We start from the raw sequence: 25,092 nt of genomic DNA, 5'->3' as shown, positions 1-25,092 counted from the left end.
CTGTCACGTGTTGCTTTTATTTCTCCCAGTGTTGTTACAAGTCAAATTTATCACCTTGGATGAATGTCAAAATTCATGCTTGTTAAAGTGTGTGCTGAAGAGAAAGCCACCTTGTATATAAGAGCAGTTATCCTGTCATATCTATATCATGAGTTTCCCCCTCTCCCCCATTTCCAGAAAAGGGTGACTTTAAGAATGGGATAGGGTTGGGCTGACTTCTTAATGAAAACTGTATTTCAAAACCTTAAACATGTAGCTGAACTCAATTGAAAAATTGATACATTTTCTGACTTAAGGCTTTTCTTTTAAGTTGAAGATTTCTTCCCAATTTGGTCACTCCCCAGCTGTTACAGTTATATAGAAGGAACTCATTAAAAAGACAAATTCTTTCTGAGCTATTCTTTCTGAAAGCGCGCCAGGCTATGCAGCTACGTTGTACTACTACTTACTTGAATCTAACGCCAGGAAATGGTAATTATGCAATCCTTACTTACACATTCTTATTAGAAGTGTTCTTCTGGTTTTATTCTGGCTCCAAAAAAGCCCCACTAAATTTTAGACATCTGTGAATACTATTGGATGGTCTTGTTTCTGGTGAGTTACTCCATGATTATGACTAAATGGACTGTGGCTGTTTTTGAGAGTTGTAGTCTGAGTCTTAACTTTAGCCTCACGTAACCAGTCTGTTACACATAGGGCAAGTCTGTAGTCATCCAGTCTCATTCATTATCCCTCCTAAGGTGCTCTCCAGTCTCCCTGGTGTGCCATTTCTCTCTGCATTCAACTCTCAACTTCTCTCATGTGGACTCTTCCTAATGGCCTACAACCCAATGTCCTTATAATCACAACCCTCCATAAGATGGCCAAAGATAATTTTCTAAAACCTACGTCAAATCACACCATTTCTCTTTAGTCAAAACTCTTGATGGTTCCCTGGTGCCTTCAAGATTGACACCAAATCTTTCTTAACTTGGATTTAAGGCCCTTCACAGCCTGACCTTGACTCAGCCTCCAGCCTGCTGTCCTACCACTTTTCACTTTATAAGCAGACATAGAACACCTCACTGTTTCCCAACATGGTTTGCTTTCTCCCACTTCTGTTTTTGCCCAAGCTGTTTTTATGGTTGAAATGCCTTCTTCAAGCTCCCACCAGGTATCCCCCAGGTATACTTCTGTTCAGCATTAATTGCCCTGCTTTATATCACTTCCTCTGTGAAATTTGCCCTGACTGATCAGTTATTCCATCTCAGCACTTGGAGAGCACTTGGAACATTGACTCCTTACACTATATTATTGTCTGTCAATCTGAATTCTTCAAGTAGAGGAATGACTGTAGTCCATGTTAGAGACTCTTTTCACCAGATAGGATAAATTACAGGCCCGTGAATAATTGTGAATGTGAAGTATGTAATACACAGACATAATTGCTAAGGAGTCCAGGTTCCAGAAAGGAGGCTACAGGTGCATGACAGTGGTAATCAAGAGCATGGACTTTGGAGCTAGACTGATTGGGTTTGAATCCCAGCTCTGTCATTTAGTGGGATTTACCTCTTTGGGATGTCATTTCCTTCTCTATGAACTAGAGATAATCAGAGTAAAGGCCTCCTAGGACTTTTGTGAGGGTTAAGTGATTTTGAAATGTGTAAGAGTGCTCAGAATGAGAACAGGCATCTAATAACCAATAGTCATGTAGTGCCTCCTCCTTCTAGGGGGCAGATTTAAGGTAGCAGTTACCCCGGTTTGGGTACTTTTGTTTTGTCAGGTATTAGGGTTATATGTGATGAGCTTTGCCTCTAGAATTTGACAGGTCCTAAGAAGAATTCTAGAAAACCTTTCCTTCATAAGCCTGCGCTATTCCAGAGCAAAATTTAGAGAAGTCGTAAAAGGAAGAGAGAGTACTTTGTCAAGTAGAGATGAAGAGATATAGTCAGAAACCGTTTCTGAGTATTTATGTTCTAAAACGTACTGAAAATGTGGAAACTTTTTTTTTTTTTAATTTTTTTTTTCAACGTTTATTTATTTTTGGGACAGAGAGAGACAGAGCATGAACGGGGGAGGAGCAGAGAGAGAGGGAGACACAGAATCAGAAACAGGCTCCAGGCTCTGAGCCATCAGCCCAGAGCCCGACGCGGGGCTCAAACTCACGGACCGCGAGATCGTGACCTGGCTGAAGTCGGACGCTTAACCGACTGCGCCACCCAGGCGCCCCAAAAATGTGGAAACTCTTGTAATGGTGATGAAGGGGTTTCAAATAACTAATTATTTTTCATTTATTTCATTTCCGTCGTGAAATCTGTTTTGAGACTTTCCATGTTCAAAACCCCAGAAATTTAGTAACGGGGCCCACAGTCCTTGTGAATTAGCCCTTTTTGTTGCATATAGTGATTTGTACTATTGTGTTAGCTTTCATCTTTTAAGTACTTACATGCAGCAGAGTTAAGAGTCTTGTGGCTACCATAATTTCAAACTGTCAACTTTGGTCAGTTTCAGATTTCAAATGTGAACTAGCACGAAGCCCAGACTGTTGGACTACTCTGTGGTGTGTGCCTGTGTGTGTATTTGCAAGTGGGGATTGGTGGGTAGAAATGAAATGGTATTTATGAAAGAATTAACATTGTCTTTGAAAGAGCATTGAGTTGACCAGAGTCACTTGCTTGTATATCAACCTTGTGAAATGTGTGATATAATACTGTTTCACGTTGCTTTTATTCCTGGAACATTCTTACCCGGCACTTTGTCTAATAAATACTGACTCATCTCTCAAAAGTCAGGTCACATGTCACCACCTCTGAGGAGTCTTCCACATCCCCTTGGTAGAACCTGACAGTACCTTCCTTATTCCTTGACCATACTTTCTGTCAGAAAACCCAGCACACTTTATTGCATGTATCTTCATGCATGTATCTTCTTCCTCCCCTAGGCAGGAAGTCAGGGAATCTTACTTGCTTCCTGTCCATATCTCTAGGACCTGGTACTGTGTATGGGTATATGTATTCCAAATATTTGCTATATAATAATAAATGATTGTTTGAATAACGTTCCCACTGTGATCGTGGGCTCAGAATTTGAATGAGGTAGGACAAACCAAAACCCACATTTATTGAATCCTATCTTACCTAGCAGAGGCTTTTAAGGTTCTTGTATTTGAATGTATTTCAAACAGGATGCCTCTTTAGTAACATCTAATTTTAGAAGTGTAAACTGTAAATTGTTGAGAGCATCATTTTTATCAGAGAACTCTTCCAACCTCCCAGATACTTCTCATCTCTAGAGCTCTAAACCGCTGGTAAATTGAGTGTTTCTAAATTTCTAAAATATATCTGTTACAATAAACAGATTTAATGGCAGCTAAAATCTTTGCATTATTCATGTCTCACTTCTTTCTTTTTTAAAATTATACTTATTTATTTTGAGAGTGAGTGAGTGAGCGTGACTGGGGGGAGGGGCTTAGAGAGAGGGAGAGTGGAATCCCAAGTGGGCTCTGAGCTATCAGCAGAGACCCCAACACAGGGTTCGATCTGATGACCTGTGAGATCATGACCTGAGCCAAAATCAAGAGTCGGATGCTTAATTGACTGAGCCCCACCCAGGTGCGCCCCATCTTAACAATAATCCCCCCTACAAATTTTAAGTGCCCCCCCCTTTTTGTGTGTACATTTGGCCCAAAGAAAAGTAGAAGGCAAGTATGCCCATGTTATATGAGGTCTGGCTTTGTAAAGGTCACGTTGGGCAAAGGCTTTAGTTTTTCAGCCTATTTTTTTTTTTTAATCTTTAAAACGGGAAGTATAGTAATTTTGTAGAACTGACAGGAGAAGTGGGCATGATATATACACAACACCTGGATTGGTCTGGTTCGATAAAGATTATCTGATGTAGCGTGAGGAGAATGAAGCCAAGAGAAGATTTTCCTGTTTCCATGTAATTGATGATGTCTGGTATTGTATTAAGTCCTAGAATATAGATAAGTTTTTAATGTGGATAAAGAGCCTAGAGTCAAGTGACAAAAACTATTCTAACCTCTCTCCCCAGTTTCCCATCACAAGGCAGATAGAACAGCTGTGTGTTCTTTCACTACCCTCCCGACAAGCCATGGGTTTCTCTCTAAGACTCTGATGACCATAGCATCTAGGGCACTTTCGAGAGTGAAATGGGCACCATGATAACACAGAAATCATGAGCAGACCAGGATGTCTTGGGCAGGCTGGCACATGAGACTCCCCTACCTAAGAGCCTGTGACCCAACAACATGAATCTTTCACTCCACTGCTGCAATTGGAAAGTGAGGTGGGAGAGAGGCTTTAGCTTCATTTGGCGTAGAGGGCTACCACTGCAAAGGTGTAGCTGTGTGAGTGTTTGTAACTGTGGAGACAGAATCCTAATCAAGTAGGGACCAAGAATGAGACTCTCCTTTGTAGTCAGCAAAGCAGCAAGCTGAGAATTGTGGGAAGAGCTTAAGCTCCAGGGGTAGATGAACTTGGGTTTGAATGTTGGCTTGTCCATTCACTGTCTACTTGCAGTTAGGCAAGTTATTTCACTCTTCTATCTGAAACTAATGTTATTCTGCTTTCAAAGTTCAGTTCACGCGTAAGAAGTTGATAATCGTTATAATACATAAGAGTACTGGCAGGATCGTTGAGCATCTGTACTTCTAGCACAGGTTGTGCAATGTATTAGCTGCTTTGTCAGTCTCCTTCCGCTGGTCACTTTACCCCCTCCAGAGAGCAGATGACCATTGGTATATGAGGAACATAATGAAGGCTGGATCAGAAGAGACTTACATAGGTCAATTAGATACTTTAAATTATATACATAATTCTTTTTTCTTAATGTTTATTTATTTTTGAGAGAGAGAGAGAGAGAGAGAGAGAGAGAGAGAGAGAGAATATGAATGAATGAATGAATCCCAAGCAGGCTCCACACTACCAGTGAGAGCCAGATGCGGGGCTTGAACTCAAAAGGTGAGATCATGTCCTGAGCCGAAACCAAGAGTTGGCCACTTAACTGACTGAGCCACCAGGTGCCCCTAAATTATATACATAATTCTTATGTTTATTGGGCACAGATGGTAAGCTTTTGACAGAAATGACTGATACTATATTTATACCAACTTTAATCATTTCTTCCATTCCTTTCATTTTCTATATCAAAAATAAATATTGATTCTCTGGTAAATTCCGGTCTCCTTTGGCCCATTTGGTCTCACGGTTTCCTATGAAAGTTAAACAAGAAGACATGTAGGCTGTTAGCACAGTGCTTGGTAGTAACAAGTGCTCAGTTAATGCTATGTTTTTTCTTCTAAATCCCCTTAGTATTGCCCAATCATTTTTCAGCACCATCTTTCACTGGAAGTTTCCTCTGTGCTGGGTACTCCACTGGACACTGGCAGTGGGTGTAATCCCTAGCATTCTTAGCTCAGTCTAGTGGGAAAGACAGATCTGTAAATAAATGTATTCCATCAATTCTAAGAGGTACACATTTTCACATCTTAACATCTTAACGTCTCTGAAATTGGGATGCATCTTAGAGTCGATGGTAGATCATTTATGGCCATTTTTTCCCCTAGTGGTACTGAAAGATAATGGTCTTACAATCAGTGGCTTCTTAGATGCAATGATATACAACAGGTTACCGCAGTAAGAAGTCTGCTTTCTTTGTATACGGGAAAATGGACTTTGGGAATCTCAGAAGAAATAACAGATTATCAAGAGCATGTTCTGAAGAGAGATTTAAGCTGATCCTGTGTTCAAATTTGTTACACATCTTTTGTTCTCTTCAACTACAATCCCTCTCCATGCTGCTGGGTTATTATTAAGGCTCCTATGTGAGGCCCCTCTTCCTTCTCAGGGGCCTGGCAGGCACCCAATTGTGTGTCTTTACCGTCCTGAAAGAATGTAGGGTCCTAAGATTATGGTCAGTGTAATGCTAGGAATGATAGCAGTAGGATTGGCGTGGGAGCTCAGGTGAAGAGCTCACTGAGGGTAGCTTCTGAATCCCTCACAATCTGGAAGACTTTGCGGCAGCAAAGTTAGAAAGCAGCATGCAAATGGATGTAAAGGATTCAAACCCTCTTTGTGACTTCCAGTGCTCTAGAATAACATCCAGACTCCTTAACATGCCCTGTAAGGCCCCTCATGATTTGGCCCCTGCCACCTTGTCCAACCTCATCTTCTTGCGTTCTCTTTCCCTGCTGCCTCTGCTTCAACATGCTAGGCTGACTTCAGTTCTTTGAACGTGCCCAGGTTCTTGTTCAGTGGCTCCTGCTCATGCTTTTACTTTTTTTTTGCCTTGCCTCTCCCTGTTCCTCTTCCAATCTTTGGTGAACACCTCCTTGTTCCTAACATCCCAGCTGAGAATGCCACTTCCTGAGATGCCTTTCGTGACCCTTCCATCTAATTTCAGGCCCTGTCATTCTGTCGTAGAGCACTCTCTTCTGTCATAGCTCCTGCCACAGTCACCTTCTACCTTTGCGAGGCATCCATCTCTCCAACCAGATCACGAGCTCCGCACAGACGGGGCCTTTAGCGCATCGGTTTGAAAAGATTATCTTGCTTAGGGAAAAATAACCCTCTTCATCTTCTAAGATGACTGAAATATTTCTTCTAAAATACATCTTCTAAAAATATTCTTCTTCTAAGATGACTGAAATGCTCTTGATTCCAGGGGCTCCCTTGTGTCTCCTTTCTTGTTTGTTAACATTGGAGAAGCTTTTAAGGAGTTGGAAGCTTCTCTTCGCGGATTTATTTCAAAATTCAACAACCATGGCAAATAAGTTGAATCTAAGTCACACAAATGGATCGTTTGTCCCCCAGTGAGTAATAGTGGTGCCCTGAGTTCTTTTCTTGTTTCAATGGGGTGAAAGAGCTGAATGAGTGGTGGGGTTCCAGGAACCTAGATGATGCACCTGGATTTTCAACATGTTAAGCTTGAGGTACTTAGGGGACATGGGGCAGTAATGTCCAAAAGGCGGGGCGCCTGGGTGGCTCGGTCAGTTGGGCGGCCCACTACAGCTCAGGTCATGATCTCGCAGTCTGTGGGTTTGAGCCCCACATTGGGCTCTGTGCTAACAGCTCAGAGCCTGGAGCCTGCTTCCGATTCTGTGTTTCTCTCTCTCTGCCCCTTCCCTGCTTGCTCTCTCTTTCTCTCTCAAGATAATAAACATTAAAAAAAAATTTTTTTTTTAATTAAAAAAAAAAGAGAAAAAGAAATGTCCAAAAGGCAGTTGGAATAGAGCCTGGTGCTAGATGTAGTCTAGGAAGTGAAGATTTGAATCGGACTCTCTTACAAAGCAATGATAATTGGAATTAAAGTGTAAATAGACTATGAATGGAGGAGAGTGCAGAGTTAGAAGAAAGAAGATAATATCCTGGAAAACACACTTAAGGGGAAGAAGTTGAAAGAAGGGCCAGAAATTAAGTAGTGAGAAGGCCCTGGTACATTCTACATCTAATAGCACGTTGGGTTCGTAACATGTTGTTCGCATGAGTGGTGAGTAAAGCGCTAGAAAAGACTTTTCTTTTAATACTGCTTTTTGTGATACTGTAAACAAAATAATTCTCAAATTGAAGAGCTGTCCATGATCCGGAGAACATCAGTCTATCTGTTAAGAAAACCCTGAACCTTACCTGTAGTAATAGCGAACTGTTAATTTAAGAAGTTGTTTCTCTGAAGGGTTTGTGCCAAAAAACAGTTGTGAATTTTGAATAGTGAAATATGGTTGGTTTGTAATTCTTTGTTTTTTATTTTTGACAATTTTTTTTAAGTTTATTTTGTTTAGAGAGAGAGCATGAGCAGGGGAGGGCAGAGAGAGAGAGAGAGAGAGAAAGAGAGAGATTCAGAAGCAGAGCCCGATGTGGGGCTTAAACCCATGAACCATGAGATCATGACCTGAGATGAAACCAAGAGTCGGACACTTAAGTGATTGAGCCACCCAGGTGCCCCTGTTTCTGTTTCTGTATTTTAAATAATTTTCTAAAAAGAGAGCATGTTGGAATGCAGTAGATATTTGGCCATTTAGCAATATCCATGTGTGAATTGTTGGCTCACCATAGAGCCAATACGATTGGCATGGCCATTTGACCTTTCAGAAATTTCTGGATTGGGGGCTGGCACACTACAGCCACCTGGCCAAGTACTGCCTCGGGGTGGCTCTTATGTGTGTCCTTTGAGCTAAGGTGGTTTTTACTTTTATGAAGAGGTTTTTTTTTTTTAATTTTTAATTTAATTTTTATTTTAGAGAGAGAGTGCAAGGCAGGGAGAGAGGCAGAGGGAAAGAGAGAATCTTGAGCAGACTCCAAGCTCAGCATGGAGCCCGATGTGGGGCTCAATCTCATGACTGAGATCGTGACCGGAGCCTAATTCAAGAGTCAGTCACTCAACCGACTGATCCACCCCAGGTGCTCCTATGAAGAGTTATTTAAAAAAAAAAAAAAAAAAAAAGCCCTAGAAGAATCTTTGATGGAGTCCATAAATGTCCTGCAGAGCCTTCAAATATTTACTATCTGGCCCTTTAGAGAAAAAGTTTGCCAACTCCTTCTTTACTTGGTAAGTTGTAAGTGAAATGAACCAAAAATTCCTTAGGAAAACCTCAAATTGATGATTGTTGTTCCAGAATGTCTTGCATGTCATAAAGCGTTTCTTTTAAATAGTGACTTAGCTGTTGAATTACGAGAACATGTTTTCGTTGGTCAATCAATCAACACTTGACTGATGGATAACTGCCTTGTGTGACTTGATAGTGTGGTCAGAGGGTGGAGGCTTTCAAGATTGTATGGTATCTTCTAGAATTGATCTGAAAAGTGTTTAAATCTATTCAGATACTGTTGTTGTGTTTACAGTTTATCCCAGCCTCAGGTAAACACTGGCATCCACATGTTAGAGCAAGATATGTAAAGTAAAATAAAACATATATGTGGAATTATTTTCTTTGTTTACATTTTGCTGGCCCTCTGAAGAGCTGTCTCTAGCGTCAAAAGAAAGAAATCCTTGAGTATTAGATTTTGGAGAATTATTTAAATTGCATACATTTTTTTATTTCAATACTGTTTCATATCACCTGCCTTCTGTCTGTATAGTGGGATGTCATTGATCTGTTCTGAGTATAAATTTCCTCAGTTCTCGAGTCCTCCTGATACCATTTTATTAGGATCTGCAAGTTGTGGGAAATAAAAGTTGATTTGAAACCGTTCTGTAATTGGAGATGACTGTTCAGTGACGCCCTGTCTAATCAATTGCTAAATAATTCTCTCTCAAAAGCAGATTTGATATTTACATTTTGATCTTCATAGTCTGTTCCCAGTGTTTGTTGATGGCATCTGACATCTCCTGCCACTGGATAAATAAAGCCTATTATTTCCTTTTCAACGTTTTAAGCGATTACTCTCATACAAGAGCTGAGAAGCAGAAGGTTAGATATATTATCAAACTATGATCCTGCCTATCCAAAGAAGCTGGGAACCTTGATTAATATGCCTTGTTAACTGATGATTTCAGTTCCATACTGGTAGTGCTAGAATAATTTGTATAAACCAAGCAGTACAGATTCCTTATTTTAGCACTAAGACTTACAAAGGCTTCTTTTAGCAGCCTTTAATTTTGTACTTATGTATGTGACATAGCCTGTGGCTGTGATAGCTACTGTGAATCTCCAGTTGTTTGGGGATGAAAGGAGGAGGCAGCTGGAAACTCGGTAGCTACATCTAGCTGTCTACCTAGAGAAGGCCTTGATTTCAAGTTTATCTAAACAAGCTCGACTAATCCCAACTATCTAGGGGGATCCACTGTCAAAACAAGCAGCGTGGCCCTGAGGCAAACACAGCTATACAGAAATGAAGGCTGGGGCTTCCAATACTCCGATGACTGCATACTGGAGGCTTTTTTTCCCCCCTGAAAGAGGGTAAGAGAGGTAGAATTTGCATAATGCCTTTTCATTGGAAACTTTTGGAAAGCTGACAGACCTCCAGCTTATAGATCTGCAGCCACAATACAGAGTCTATAGGAGAATCCTTGAATGACCTAACCATATTGAAAGAAAATATAAAAGCGTCCAAGTATAGCCAAGTGAGAGAGGGAAAGAGGCTGATGCATTGTCTAACATCTGCTGTACTTCTCGTTAGTTTTGTTCTTTGCTATTCTGTGTGGACTTTGGAGAAGCCTAAGACAGCCTAACACGAATCCTATAATCTTCCTTCTGAATATTTATGTAGTGTGCCAGCTTCTAAGCTGTCCTTTGCGTTTCCCTACTTCCCCCTCATTTTCATGCTCTCAAATGAGGCCAACATTTCAAAAGCTAAATAAATGTTTGTGAATGTTTATAAAAGATTTGCATAAATTTGTCCTTGTCTGACAGAGATCACTTTTTTCTTATGCCAGTTCTGAAAAAATTTTTTTTAAGGTTTTGGTGCTTGTCTGGACAACAAAGTCCTGCATCCCAGAACAATGATTGCTGATTAAGTGGGTATGCAATTGTGACTGAATAGGCTTTCAAGATACTGGGTAAAAAGGCCTATCATCTGAAGGCCGAATCATAGCATTTAGAAAATGTTATCAGAAGTACACATTTAAATCTATTTTTTTGGTACCGTGTCATTAGGTAAGACAAAGAGTGCTTACAAGTTTAAAAGTATAACTGCCCACCGGTTTTAAAAATTCTTCTGTATACATTTTAATAATCAGAACGTTTCAGTAACTCAGAATATCACTGGTCTTTCCTACGGTTGGACACATTTAAAAATAATTTTTAGACCTGGAGGCACTCTTTGGAAACTGCAAGTCTACCAGTTGTGCGTGTTTAACACGGTTACTGGGGTGGTGATCAGAGGAAATCGGGCACTCCTTCAAGACATCTGAATGCACAATCATACCTTGAGAAAATATAAACTACACGAAATATGTGTTAGGGCTTAATTATAGGACACACACACACACACACACGCACACACACAGCCCAGACACTTGTGCCGCCGACGTGTTTTGCTGAATTCATTTATCTTTTAAAATTAGAATAGATTTTGTGGGGTGGCAGGGGATGTTGTGGGTAGAGGTGCTAATTCAGTTCAGAGATATTCAAAGATTGGCAGGAGAGAGAGGTAACAGCCAGTTCTGTTAGTCCTTTGGTTGTATTGGTTTAGAGGCTTAAGTTGTCATTAAGGCACAAACTAGAGCCACTTCTCTGACACAGTTTTTATCACATCTGCTAGGCTTGTGTCCCAAGAGGAGACGTGGAGAGCAGTGAATTCAGCATGGGCCCATTATCGACTGCTTTTTCGTGTGTTGTAAAAGGAGTGAGACCTCAGGGAGGCTTGGAGCCTCCTCCCGTGTAATGTCCAAGTCAGATTTGAAGGACTGGTGGCAGGAAAGCTTTGGCCTTTGGGTGTGAATTCTTAGAAATAGAGGCACAATTAAGTTTAAAAAATTCAAGGACTTTGAGCTTGATAATGAAAGATTTTTTTTTCTAGACTAATGTGAGCAGAAAAGTTGCCCATCTGTGCACATTTTTGTGTGCATTTAAAATATTTAAAAGCTGACAGCTTTTAATATGCTTACAAAATACTATTTCTATCAGTGCTCTTTTTTTTTTTTTTTTTTTTTTTTTTTTTTTTTTTTTTTAATAGCATCTTCCTGAGGGCCAGTTACTTCTTCAGTGAAATCACGTTTGCAGTTTTACTGTTGGGACCCTATTCCTTTGATAGGTGTTGACTTGTATTCCCTCCTCGCCCATTTTCCCTATTCTTTCTTCCTTTTAGGTATATTGATAACATAAATGTTCAGATGACAGGACTTAAAATGTTTAAGGAAATGAAACAAGGCAAAATATTTTATAGTAATAATGTTAGGGCCAACCAGTGCCACCAAATGCTAACTGTAAGAGATTCTAACCAAATCATTTGTCCATCTTCTAAGTATTTGAAACAAGTGTCAAGAAGTTTATTGGTGTTTAATACTGACCTTAAAAATATAGCTCTCTCATTTTCACCTCTCTGCTATAAGCTTTTACGTTAATAAAATGAAATGTTAGAACAGAGGATTTTACATAACACTGTAATTTGGGAACGACTTTAAGTAATTTTTTTGAAGAAAAAGAGGGATAGAAAGAGAAATTTTGTTAGTTTTTTTTTTTTTTAAATAAGATCCAGTATTTTTACTTTTGGATTTCACTTCCTGAAGCTCTGTACTTAAAAGTAGTTCTAGAAGAGAGGTGGCTCTCCTGCTGTTGTTAGCATTCCACCGATGTACTTAGTATCCATGATAATTTAGATATAAAATTTATATGATACATGTTACAGAATATAATGAATTTCTGTACTCTTTTGTAATTTTATCTTTGAATGACAACAGCGAATGTGTATATTAGGTATTGCACAAATTAGCATGATAACATAGGTAGAACTCAAAATTAACATTTATATTTAAAAAAAGAGTAAGGTAGGAGTAAACATTGAAATATACCAAGGAAAGGAAGCAGATTCTGTAGCATTGGAGGAGCACTGTTAGAAATTTGACCTGGCTTTTATGTTTAGGTTGAAAGGCCTTTCTATAAAATCCCTTATGCAAAGATTTTTCTCACTGAATAACATTTTTTTAAAGTTTGGTTGTAAGTATAATATGGATCTTGGATTTAATTTGACATTTACAGAGAAAGGAAAAAATTGTATTTCCTCTTTTCATATTTAGAAATTTCTGATCAACATTCTTGAACTTGGTGCTAATTAGGCCTCTAAAAACTTGTTACCATTCTGCTTTACCCTTCTCAGTCGTACGCATTAAAACCTCTGGTAGCTTTTACTTGGAGTCCCTGGTTTTAACCTGAAATGGTTTAAAATAGAAATTTTGTTAGCTTTTTGCGTGTTTGGATTTTGTGTGTGTGTTCTGTTTTTAACTTTCAACTTGAGTTTTAAGATCATCAATCAAAGGCTTTTCTTTCAAGTCAGTGCCACTCGTCTCAATCGCAGGACTTGGACGGTCAGCATTTCCCTCATGCTATTAAAAACAAAAAATTAAACATTGAAATAGAGTATTTTAGGAATTTAAGCTCCACTGATCTTTTCATCACAGTCTACATTTTGAAATGAACAAATAAATTGGATATAAAAAAACTCAGGAAACGTTCTCCCACTCTGTTTCCCTGTCTGTCCCTCCTTAACTCTTTTTGGACAAAGGTAAATTATCGACCGCTGTATGAGCTTTCAGCAAGCTACAAGAGGGGCTGATTATAGCTCTCCGTGTTTTAAAATATACATTCATTTACTCAAGCTGTCTGCTTCCTTTATTTGAATGTTTGCCTGCACACATTTCCTTTTTCCTTTTGAACTATTGAAAATGTGTCTCATCTCCCAGCATTCTATCACCCCAGTGGACATTATAGTCAGCCTGCACTTTTGTCTTTCAGATGGCATTTATTTGTGGGGTGTGTATGTCTGTGTCTGACTGTCGGTGGTTTTCATCTGCTGAATACAACTAATTTTTGTTTATGGGTTTCAGTGAAGCAATGAAAACAAAGTATTGACATCCAAATTGATGGCCGTTGCAGGATCTCGTACATCTCCCCACCCACACCCCAAATTCAGAGTGAACTGGTTAGCCTCATTATTCATAATCTCAGTTGACTGCATCAAATGTAGTCTTCGAAGTTTTGCTTCCAGATAGAATTCTATGATGAATAATATTATAAATTAAAAACTTTACTGTTTTTTTTTTTTTTTTTTACATTTATTTATTTTTGAGAGACAGAGACAGAGCATGAGCAGGGGAGGGGCAGAGAGAGAGGGGCAGACACAGAACCCGAAGCAGGCTCCAGGCTCCAAGCTGTCAGCACAGAGCCCAGCACGGGGCTCGAACCCACGAACCGTGAGATCATGACCTGGGCCAAAGTCGGACCCGTAACTGACTGAGCCACCCAGGTGCCTCATAAACTTTACCAGGTTTTTAAGAGCACATCTCAGTTTCAGCGAAAATTCAATTTACTTTATCCAGATTGGAGCAAGTCCCCTCGATGGGCCTTCTCACCAGATGAGAATTCACACTGGGGGAAACGAATCCAAAGGAGACTGACGTGAATCTCGAGTTCTTTTCTGATTTCCATTTGCAAGTGAATCCAGTGTTAGGTGTGTTGATTTCGTGTTTGGTTCATACTCTGAGGCTTGGTATCTCCTTGTGGGCAGAGCTTTGTAGCTGTTGTTTCTCTCCTATACTGTGCAATCTGCTGTTTGATATATGCATAACTGAAGGTTTGTGCAACTGTCTGTCCTCCATGCATCTCCCCACCCCCTCTGCTCTGCTTTCCTCCCACATGAAGTATCGTTGATTTTGTTAGGAAGAAAAGCCCTTTTAGAAATTGCCTATTTCATAAATTGTCTGGTGACACAAGGGGTTGAATGCTGCATTCTTGTCTCATTTATTTTGAAAACTTTGCTACTGAACTCACCTTAATCAATGAGCTCGGTGTTGTCTCCAATAAGTTATGTGTTGGATATATTGATTGGGAAGGATTTTAGAAAACCCGTCTGGGGTTTATAATGTCAGCAGTGTTTTGATTATGAAAAGAGTTGGAACCTGGGGACGTGGAACCAGGTGGCGAATGTCCTAAAGCCAGCGGTGACATGGTGGACTGGTTCTCTCCTGGGATCTAGTTCATGCCCTGCACTTTAACTGTGGTGACTGGCTACTATAGATGCACTTTTTTTGCTCATTAAAATGTTAAGAAATCAAACTGTACATAAAAAGATTTGTGAAAATATAAACTTGGGAATTGATCTGGAGAGCTGGCACGATTTTCCCCACCCCCTGCCTTAGCAATGAGGTCATTTACATTTCATCAGCCGTACTACATCTTGAAGATCTGATTTATGTGGCAGTAGTTGAGGTTGTACTGAGGCTGGTTGTCTGAAAGAGCTTGTGTAGGCGAGAGAAAAAGGGGAGAAAACAGGAAGATTACCATTTACAAAGAAAGTTCCCAGCCAAAGACACAGAGAGGGCAAAAAGGGGTTGCTAACTGCCTAGTGACTTTGGCCAGTAGAGTTAACATTGAAAGACACTCTGCCATAAATATAATGCTCAAAATATATTTATATCAGCGTTTTGAAGTCCCCTCTATTAGGGAGTGGTACTTTTCCTATCCAGGTAATTGTGTTTTTTCCTTTGGAAAAGGACGATACGGTAGTTAGATGTGTATATATAGGGAAAAATCAGTATTAAGAAAACTGGTCTGTTTCAGCAGTTTTTACGTATAAGATACATTGCTTGTTTCCCCCTTCCCAAACTAAGACGTAGATTTTTCAGTTCTGATTGAGATAATGTGTGAATATGCCTAACACAGAGTAGATGCTCATTTTTGTTTTCTCCTCTGACAGCACACCACTGTCTTGTTTGACTTAAATTGGAATATCAAGCTCTTGTAATATCACAAACATGAAGAAACATATTGTAATGCACAAACATGTGCCTACATTTGCCTATATTCCCTTCCCTCCTCCCCTTCTCCTGCCCTATTGCTTAATTAGACTTATCACTGCTTTCTTGGGTAAAAGGAAAGCTCTTGGGAGGTGGGTTATACCCAGCCCACATTGGGTATTTTGATATTTGTTCTAATATTATCTGACAGACAAGTTCATGGTTGGTTATTACTCTTGACATTAGAAAGTGGTAAGTAGTTTCTATATTGTAGTGAGTAATAAGTTGGGCATATTAGATTCCTTTGACTCTGCTGTAGAGCACAATGCTTCCTCGGAGCCATGGGGGTCCTTTCTTTCAAAAATCTTGAGGCCTTTTGGCAGCTCCACTCCAGCATAGAGTAGAGAAGCACTTCTGCACCTGTCACTTCTGAGGGGAGAGGATAACTGTCTTTGTAGCTGATGTTGGCAGTGAGTGAGCACCGGGTACTGAGTTTTAAAGGATGCTCAGTACATATACTGAAGTCAGGAGATGCTTTGTGGTATCTGGAACTTGATGGGAAAGGAATTTGCAAGGGTTTCTTTTTTGCATGTAAATCGTAAGGGTTTTGTATACGTGGGTTAGAGTATGTTTTAGAATTAAGACCGCAGACGTTGAATGTTTTCTGTGACCGTTTTCCCAATATTTGCCTGATACTGACATTATGCACTAAGAAATGGCTCATTTTTTCTGATTCTCAATTAGCTTTTGCAATTCATTTAAACATGACTGTTTTTAAAACAATATGTATGGACTTCTGAATGCCACATTATGGAATTAACTGATGTGTCAGTGATGCCTCATAGAACATGCTGAAGTATTCTTATCCACTCTTTTTCATTTTTTAGTTTCCTCTGCCTTCACTCTTTCATGACATGCCTTAACAGTACTGCGATATACACAGTAGCAGTCCAAGATGATATTAAAAAATAGGATATGCTCAATTGAATTATGTAGGCGGAACATGCCTGGCAGAGCAAGTCAGTGTGCTTTCTGCTTCATTGAGTGGGTTATTAGATTGATGTGGTTTATTTCTTGAATGATAGAACTGGTTTTAAAAATAAATGAAGCGAGAAGCATCAATTCAGTTAGCATTGATAATTCATTATTATTGGTTAGAAAAGTGCTACATTTGTAAACTGATCTATAATTTATCACTTGGATTAGGATTTGCAATGGGCAGGTTTGTTTTAATTTGAACCAGCTTCTCAATGGCCGAACAATGTGTTCTTCATTTTGTCTTGAGGTTGGGATTTTAAATAGTTAAAGAGCAAATCAAATGCATGAGAGGAATACTTTTTTAAAATTTATAACGTTGGTCTGTGAACTTACGATAAGCACCAACTGTGGGCTGTCCAAGTCTGCAGTTAAATTAAGTCAAGCTAGAGAAAATTTTATGAAGGAAGTAATAATTAATTACTTGTATATGTGTTTAGCTATGTGTATATATGCCATATATGTGGAAATGTGTCTCTTGGGAAAAGACACACACACACACACACACACACACACACACACACACACACACACACAGTGTATTGTGTCTTATGTAGTGGTGGTCTTAATGTCAGAAGCCTCTCCTTTATGAATCTTCGCAATGTTGCTCTGCTTTTTATTCCCTTTTTGTACACTTTCCCTAAATATTATGTTTGGTTTTATGTACATGTTTGTAAAAAGGTATCTAATCTGGTAGTTTGCTTCGGATTTTCACAAATTACAAGCAGGTAAGTGTGCCCATCTATAATGACATTTAACTGAAAATAGTGCATACTTAAAATTGCTGGTGTTGTGATTACAAAATAAATCTATGCCAGAGATGGCAGCTTCTTTATAAAGTAAGTAAATGAAGTTTTAAACTCTAAAAAATGTAGTTGACAATGTTCAGGGACAATTACCGTCAAGTTGGCTTTCTCTTCTGCTTGCGATTTGGCCTATTGATGTAGGGAAGCGTTGTCTAATCCCGGCCCCCTCTGTTCCTAGGTAACAGGCAAAAACGGTGCCAGCAACAGCGGCCCTGCCAGGCCAAACCCATGTGGCTCGGTGTTATTCACTCTGATCCATATGGTCAGGCTGGAGATGGTCCCTGGAGGGGTGTTAACACTCAGCAACCCAACCGCCTCCCTCCCTTCAGAGCTTTCCTGCACGGCTCCTGCTGCTCGCCCATGTGTGATTCTTGATTAATTTTTCATTTTTAATGAAGTTTGATCATGTTTATTATTTCTCATGATTGACTGCCTGTACTCCTCCCATGTAATTGATAAAGCCCATATTTCTTCATCTGTCTCCTCTTTCTTTAGGGTAAAGTTGCTAGATTGTGTGCCGTGGTTAATGCTAGATTTATTGGTCCCATTAGATGTATAAATTATCTCTCTTTCTCTCCACAGGAAGTTCTACAGACTTTGACCAAGTTTTGTTTCCCCTTCTATGTGGACAGGTAGTGTCAGATTTTCAAACTTTACTAGAAAAAAAAGTGTCAATAAACCTGCTATGGAAAATAAAAACCACACCATTCTTAACATTCTGTCTGTTTAACCAAGATTTAAAACATCTATGTTTGAAGGGGAGTTGCAATATTCTCCTTTCCTGGGGATTTTATTGACACTATCAAAAAGTTTAAAGCTTAGAGCTTTGCATTGGTCAGTCTGTGAGATGTTTTTCACACGGCATTAAATTTTTGATTTTGGTTATCAGTCCCAAACCATGATTAAGAATGGTTGGTATTTATTCCAATGCTATTTAATTTTACTTAAATATGAATATATTTAACTTAAGCAAGCAATGTTGCATTATCCCATGGCCTTACGAATATTATATAGACTTTGTTTTTCCTTGATTCAACTTAAAATTTAAATGATCACAGGCCTATCTTGTTTAAAGGTGTTCAGCTATTTAAAAGACATGTTGTTAAATAGCATCTTGCGTTTTAGGTGGCTAAGAATGGCATCTATGGGCAAATAAGCATTTTCTATAGTTTTCTAGACTAAAAACATACAAAACCATCTGAATATTACCTTAGATTTTGCGTTCTGGTAAGCTGTTGGAAAGTTATCGATATAAGAACTCTAAGATAATTAAAATAGTCCGAGGGTTAAGAAAAAAAAACACATTAATTAATGTAACAATTTTGGAAGAACTTTTTTTTTAACTGTATAAAAACTATACTTGACTAACAATATTAATAAAGTGTCGAAGCAGTCTTCTTAATCTTATTTTCAAGAAATGTCTCCTGTGTGCTTCATTACAGTTTAAGCATTATTTTTGCAACCTACATTATGCCTTAAAAAGCCCACTTTTAGTGACAGGGCTTTTAGAAAATATCATTATAAGTAATAGCTGCCATAATGTGTTCTAAGGAAACTATACAATGGCCCATCTTCAGGAAGGTTCTGTCTTGTATTTTAGTGTGCCCAAACCAGGCAGGCCTGAAGGGTTTTGGTGGTTTAGAGAGCACGTGGGGAGTGTGCTGTTTGGTCTTCTCTGCACTTGGTAGGAGGGGCGTTCCGCTTTGTTTGGCAGCAACCTGAAAATGGTGTGAGATGAGAATTGGTAGCCAAAGGAGTTTAAAAGAGTATTAAAAGGAAAAAGAGTACTAAAAAGCAGCACTGGAATGTTGCCAACTACTTATAATCACTATTTTCCCTGGTTCTAACATGTTATTTTTAAGCCAATCAGCCATTGTAGTATTTCCAGACTTGGGCCTTTTTAAATCCTGGTACCCATGTTGTTTTAGCAGTGGATTCATGCTCAAAACAGAATAGCCTTAGTTTTAAGAGGGTCAGTCTTTGTAATGAGAGTCCTCTTGTCTCTTCTTTATCCTGTTCCTTCTTAAAATAGCAAGGAGGTAGGGTTTTCTTGAGAGACATTTAATGCAAACTTCACATTTATATGTATGAATTAGCGATGCATGAAATTTCCTCCCGTCGCCTATAAAATGTATTACAAATTATGGCAAGGGCATATTTATATAAATTAATAAAGCTGAGATGTTTTTATTTAAGTTTTTTTTTATTTTGTTTTTTAAGTTTTTAAAGTTTTGTTTTGTTTTGTTTTGTTTTGTTTTGTTTTTGAAGTAATTTCTACACCCAACATGGGGCTTGAACTCATGACCCTGAGATCAAGAGTTGCACGCTTTGGTGACTGAACCAGTCAGGCCTGGAGCCCTAAAGCTGCAATGTTTTAAAATGTGGTTAGGAATCTAACAAAGAAAAATGAGAAAGCACGTTTTTACATGACTTCTTGTAGTGGTGATCAGTTTGGGAGAGGTATTCCTTAACTGACTTTAAAATCGAACTTTGGAAGAAATGCACAATGTGATTAGATCCAGCCTAGCTCGCCCCTCTTTTCCTCTCATGGCAACCACACCCCTCCACTTACCTACCTGTCTGGGTGATTACATTCTTGAAAGAAAGCAGAGTCTTTAAATAGTTCTAAAGGTGTTTTGTTTTGGTCACCAATCCCCTGGTACCTTTTTTTCTGTTGTTAGAAAATTTTTTTTCTTCTAAAATGCTTCTCTTTAGATCCCTCTCCCCTAATCAGGTTTCTCATATTTTTAAACAGAATGATTTGGGACAGACATGTCCCTTTATGGATCTGCTTTAACCCTTGCCTTGTATAATGGATCTTCTTTTTTTAATGTTTGTTTATTTATTTTGAGAGAGAGAGAGAGAGAGAGAGAGAGAGAGAGAGAGAGAGAGAAAGCATGAGTGGGGGAGGGGCAGAGAGAGGGAGAGAAAGAATCCCAAGTAGGCTCCACACTGTCAGCCCAGAGCCCAATGCAGGCTCAGTCTCATGAACTGTTAGATCATGGCCTGAGCCGAAATGAAGAGTTGGACGTTCAGTCGACTGAGCCACCCACGTGCCCCTATGATGGTTCTTTCTTACATTTCGTTATGTTCCACACCCTGTAAGTGTTGATAACTTTGATTGATAAAAAAAAAAAAAACCCACCTCACTTTATTTTGGGGACTGTATTTTTTTCTCTTCTCTTTCCCCACTTGTAACCTTTGCATACTTTAATGCCGAAGAGATAATAATGATGGAGTTTACTTACAATAAACACAAAGGTTTTAATGTTACTATTTTTTTTTATTACTTTGCAGTTGGCCCTGTCGAATGGATATGCCCAGATTCTGAGGCCCACAACCCCCCCCACCCCCAATGTATTTATGATATCGTTTGCTTTAGAAAATATGTCAGCATGAGAGATGAGTAATGCCCTAGGTGATTACGTTCAAAAAAGAAAGCTTCCTAATCTTTTCAGTATTTGTACTTTTCTACCCCAAGGAACAGTAATGCAACTTTCCGACACTTCTAGTCTATATCAAGAGTGGGATTTTCACAGTCATCATCAAATCACCCGTTAACATTGACATCTTACTGTCTCTTGTGTTGTTTTAAGATTTTTCTTTCTGAAACTAGGACTTATGAAAAATAATAATGCCAGTGGCTCTTCAAAAGAAAGTGCTTTCTCATGTGTTACCTCACTTTATCCTCCTATCCTAAGAGATGAGAACGGGTGCTATTATCCTCATTTGAACAAACTCTAAGCTGCAGAGAAATTAGGATTTGCCCACAGCCCCCTTAGGCTGCGGGCACAACGTAGATGTCCATCTCCCAAATGAATACATTTTTCTAGAACATTGTTGTGGGAGCATCAGTCACCAAACAGAGCAGAAAGGAAGGAAATTTGTATTTGAGCCCTTAATTGACTCTAGTCAGCGTGCTGGACACGTCCACACTGGTACTTCATTTGTTTCCTCTAAAAGATGGATGATGGTGGTATCTCTTTTACAAAAGAGCAAAGGAAGTTTCCAAATGTGTAGCCCTCTGTCAGGCGGCACGGAAATGGTATTGGACTTGGGGTCCCGCCCACCATGTGTTTCTCAGTGTAGTTCAGGAAGTATTACAAGCACGCATTAAAGAGTATCTCTCCAAATGGACAGTGAGGTTAGAGAAGACTGAGATGGTCAGAGAAAACTTCTCACGGTGGGGGAGACGTGGGTTGAGTCTGCAAGGACAGTAAGAAGGGGGAAAGTGGAAGGGAGAGCCTCCCTCCCCATCTGTGCTGAAGAGCAAAGCAGAGGAGAAACCACGAGTGAGCCTAGAGCTTGCTCAGCCAGAGCAGATGGAGCCTGTTGGGGAGAGGGTGACGTGTACCGTGATAGCTTGGGCTCTGGCTACAGGAGGCCTTGAAAGTGTGTGGGAGCAAGATGAAATTCATCTGGTTCAGACATCCCATTTTACAGAAGGGAAACCAGGATTTGTAGAGGTGAAATGATTTGCTTATGGTCACAACGAAGTAATCACAGCTGGGAAAGAAACACATACTTTTACTCCTAGTGCAGAGTTATTTCCACCCTATGCTGTACTTGAGGCTCTTGGTGGAAAGGAGTCTTGACGTGACCTGTTGAATGGCTCAGTCGGTTAAACGTTGGGCTTCGGCTCAGGTCATGATCTTGCGGTTCGTGAGTTGGAGCCCCATGTCAGGCTCTGTGCTGACAGCTCAGAGCCTGGAGCCTGTTTCGGATTCTGTGTCTCCCCCTCTCTCTTTCTCTCTCAAAAATAAACATTAAAAAAAATTTTTTTTTAAAAAAGGGAAGAAAAAAGATTTATGTGCCATTTCATACCGTGGTGCTACTTGCTTGCCCTTGGTAGCTGGCAACCTGCTTCAATCGGAGCACTCAGGAGACTCGCTGGAGGATGGAAAAGCTCTTCCTTCCTTCCAGGTTTGTGCTTCTCCTCTTTCAGAACCCAGCAAGTCAGCCACCGTTCGATTGCCCTATAAATCATCCTGTACCCCAGTACACACAGATGACATGAGCACAGGATGAAATGACATGATCTTTTAAGGGTCAAGGGAAGGTGCAGTTTGTTGGTTTAGGACGTAACCAGGGATGCAGATGGGATTCACACGCTGTTTGCTGTTTTGTTATGATCTGTTATGTGCCAGGCAGTGTGCTGTGTTCTCCCGTACTAAAGGTTTACACATTTGACGGCTTACCATCACCATAATGCCAATATGAGGAAACGGGCTCAGAGAGCTTCAAAACCTTGCCCGAGGTCCCACTCCTAGTAAGTGGTAGAGCAGCTCTCAGAACCCACATTTATCTGACTTCCAATTCCACCTTACTTTTTCTCTATCACACCACCTCCATTAGATCCATCACACCAGAAATAAAGTAACCAGGGGCACCTGGGTGGCTCAGTCGGTTAAGTGACTCTTGGTTTTGGCTCAGGTCACAATCTTACAGTTTGTGGATTCGGGCTCCACATCAGACTCTCTGCTGACAGCACGGAGCCTGCTTGGGATACTGTCTCCCTCTTTTTCTGCCCCTCCCCTGTGTGCACGCGTGCACACGTCCTCTCTCTGTCTCTCAAAAATAAACATTACAAAAATTAAAAAGAAATAAAGAAATAACAAAACAAAAAAAATCAAAGTTTCTTTCAAAGCAATGTATATTTGTTGTAGAAAAGCAGAAAATTCTAATAACGGAAGAGAACGAAACCTAAGGCAGAAAATGAAACTAATGTGCGTGATTAGCGTGTCAGTCTCTGCCTGCCCAGACCTTGGCCCTTATTCTGCGTCTATACATTCATCATATTCTGCTTTGTGAAACCGGATTCGTTTCGCCCACTTTCATCCCTGTCTGTCGTCTTTGGTTTTGTCCCGTGACTTTTCTTCCCAAGGTCATCTGCAACCTCTGTTTTGCTCCTCGCGCCTTGTGGTCACTGTCCACGGCATTTGACAACAGTGAAGCAGCAGGGCTTTAGTGGGCAGATCATTGGGGGTAGCAACCTGGAGGACCTAGGTTTTATTTTTTGTTCTGCCACTGACTTGGTCCCTGATGTGTGGCAAGTGACGTTTCCCCTAAGGGCCTTAGTTTTCTTCATGGGTAAAATGAGGGGACTGGATTAGATCTCTCCTGTTCCTTCTGGTTTTGATACTGTTTTGATTTTCCAGTTTAGGATTCAGTTTTGCTTTGTCAGGTTCATGTAGGCGAAGGAGTGGAGAGATCTCTCTAAATCATCTGGTGAGTTTCTCGAGCCGATAGGTATTGCCCTGTATCTGGCAGTGTGTAACCTGCTCTAGGTCCCCAGACATTTTGGGTCAATGCCATTCTTGCCACTTGGATCTTTGAGCTTGGAATGTGAGAAACTTGAGTCTTAGGCAGATGAAAGGTTTATGGAAGGAAGCTTTGAGGCTCATGTAACTTAAGGTTGAGATGTGGTAGTATGATAAAACTTGATCCCTGCCCGATGTCCTGTATGCACAGAAGGAAAGGAAAAGCAGCACTAGGGGGGCCCTGCAGTGGTGCTTGACAGGTAATTGTTAGTGAGCCATATTAAATTGAGGATGACGGAACGTTAGGTTCCATGTCCCGAATTTTATAATTTCATAACGATTATTTTCACTTTGTATCTACTATATGCTAGTTACTTTGCATACATTGTTTCTACTCCCCAAAACCACTCTGCAAAGTATTTTCATTTTGTAGGTGAGGGTCAGAGAGGTACAAACTTGCCTGCCCTCCCAGAGCTAATGACCAGCATATCTGGGATTCGAATCCCAAGGCCTGTTTCTTCCCGCTCCTGTGTCATGAATCTCTGCCTCTGTTGAATCATCAAGAGCAGCTTCAAAACCAGTTCTGCTATTTCTCTATCCTCTTGTTCCCGTTCATTGTCCTTCTTGGAAGAGTTAGCTACACACTCCAGCTTACCCCTCAGCCCTCTTCAGTCTTTCTTTGGCCTCTGTCATTCACCTCGAGCTTTTCTTATCAAGGGCATCTGCAACCTGTATATCGCTCACTTCAATTTTTCTGTCCCATCTTGATTCATGGGTACATTGACCCTTCCTTCCTGCCTGTTCTCCACTTTTCCTTTGATGGTCTTTTATCTATGGGTAATCTCGTCCTGATCCTCTTTTGTTTCTCTGAATGCTCTCGCTAAGTGACCTTGTATTTTACTGTGACATTAAATACATCTGGGTGTAGACGACATCAATTTATAGCTCCAACCCAAACCTTCCCTCTGATTTCCTAGGTAGTATGTTCAACCACGTACTTGACATTTCTATCTCAGGGTTTCTCAGACTTACCATATCCTGAATGGAACTCTTAGCTCTCCCCCCAAACTGGTGTTTTGTATCATGAAAGAGTAATTTGCTGTCTTTTTACTCTCCCTACATTTGCAAGCCTGTCATTAGGCACACCAGCTGGCTGTAATTTGGAACTCTCCACCCGGACCCCACCTTCACTCGTCCCACCATGAGTTAAGCCTCTACCTTGTCTCACCTGGACTAGTCCAGTAGCCTCCTGATTATTTTCTCTGCCTCTACTTCTGCCTTCTCCTAAACTATTCTCCAGGTAACATTTACAATTGGATTAGACTGTTATTCCCTTGATGAAAGCCTGTCAGTGGCTTTCCATCACCTTTACAAAAAAAAAAAAAAAAAAAAATCCCAAATTTTTACCATGACCGATGAGGCTTTCTGTATGCTCTGGCTTTTGCTTTTATCTAGCAACTTCCTATCATGCCACTTTCCCTTTAGCTGCACTGGTGTCCTTTGAGATCCTTGAACATGCCTAGCTCTTTCCCACCTGAGAATCTTTGCCCTGCTCGTTCCTCTGCCTGAAACACCCAGTCCCCTGTTTCTGAAGTCGTTGCTCCGGC

The 25,092-nt window shown here is 40.1% G+C and overlaps 1 protein-coding gene and 1 long non-coding RNA gene across 11 annotated transcripts in view; one reads left to right on the top strand and one right to left on the bottom strand.

The window, feature by feature from the left end:
• The window catches only part of DENND1A (DENN domain containing 1A), a 510,341-nt gene that overhangs the window by 137,875 nt on the left and 347,374 nt on the right, over positions 1–25,092 (top strand). For all 8 annotated transcript variants that reach the window (XM_045043640.1, XM_045043639.1, XM_045043642.1 and 5 more), the window contains exon 4: positions 17,808–17,857. In XM_045043640.1, coding sequence (XP_044899575.1) covers positions 17,808–17,857 — 50 coding nt within the window. The remainder of the gene's footprint in view (positions 1–17,807; positions 17,858–25,092) is intronic.
• Positions 1–25,092, bottom strand: part of LOC109493601 — a 59,500-nt gene that overhangs the window by 32,293 nt on the left and 2,115 nt on the right. The window contains exon 3 of one of the 3 annotated variants that reach the window (XR_002737654.2): positions 4,947–5,209. The exons of the other annotated variants lie outside the window; for them this stretch is intronic. This is a non-coding gene — a long non-coding RNA (uncharacterized LOC109493601). Of the gene's footprint in view, positions 1–4,946; positions 5,210–25,092 lie in introns of those variants that run through there. 3 annotated transcript variants of the gene reach the window in all.

This window comes from Felis catus, chromosome D4 (genome assembly GCF_018350175.1).
Source record: "Felis catus isolate Fca126 chromosome D4, F.catus_Fca126_mat1.0, whole genome shotgun sequence".
Classification (NCBI taxonomy): Eukaryota; Metazoa; Chordata; class Mammalia; order Carnivora; family Felidae; genus Felis; species Felis catus.
The sequence above is the reverse complement of the archived record's forward strand: the minus strand, read 5'-3'. Positions and strand labels throughout refer to the sequence as shown.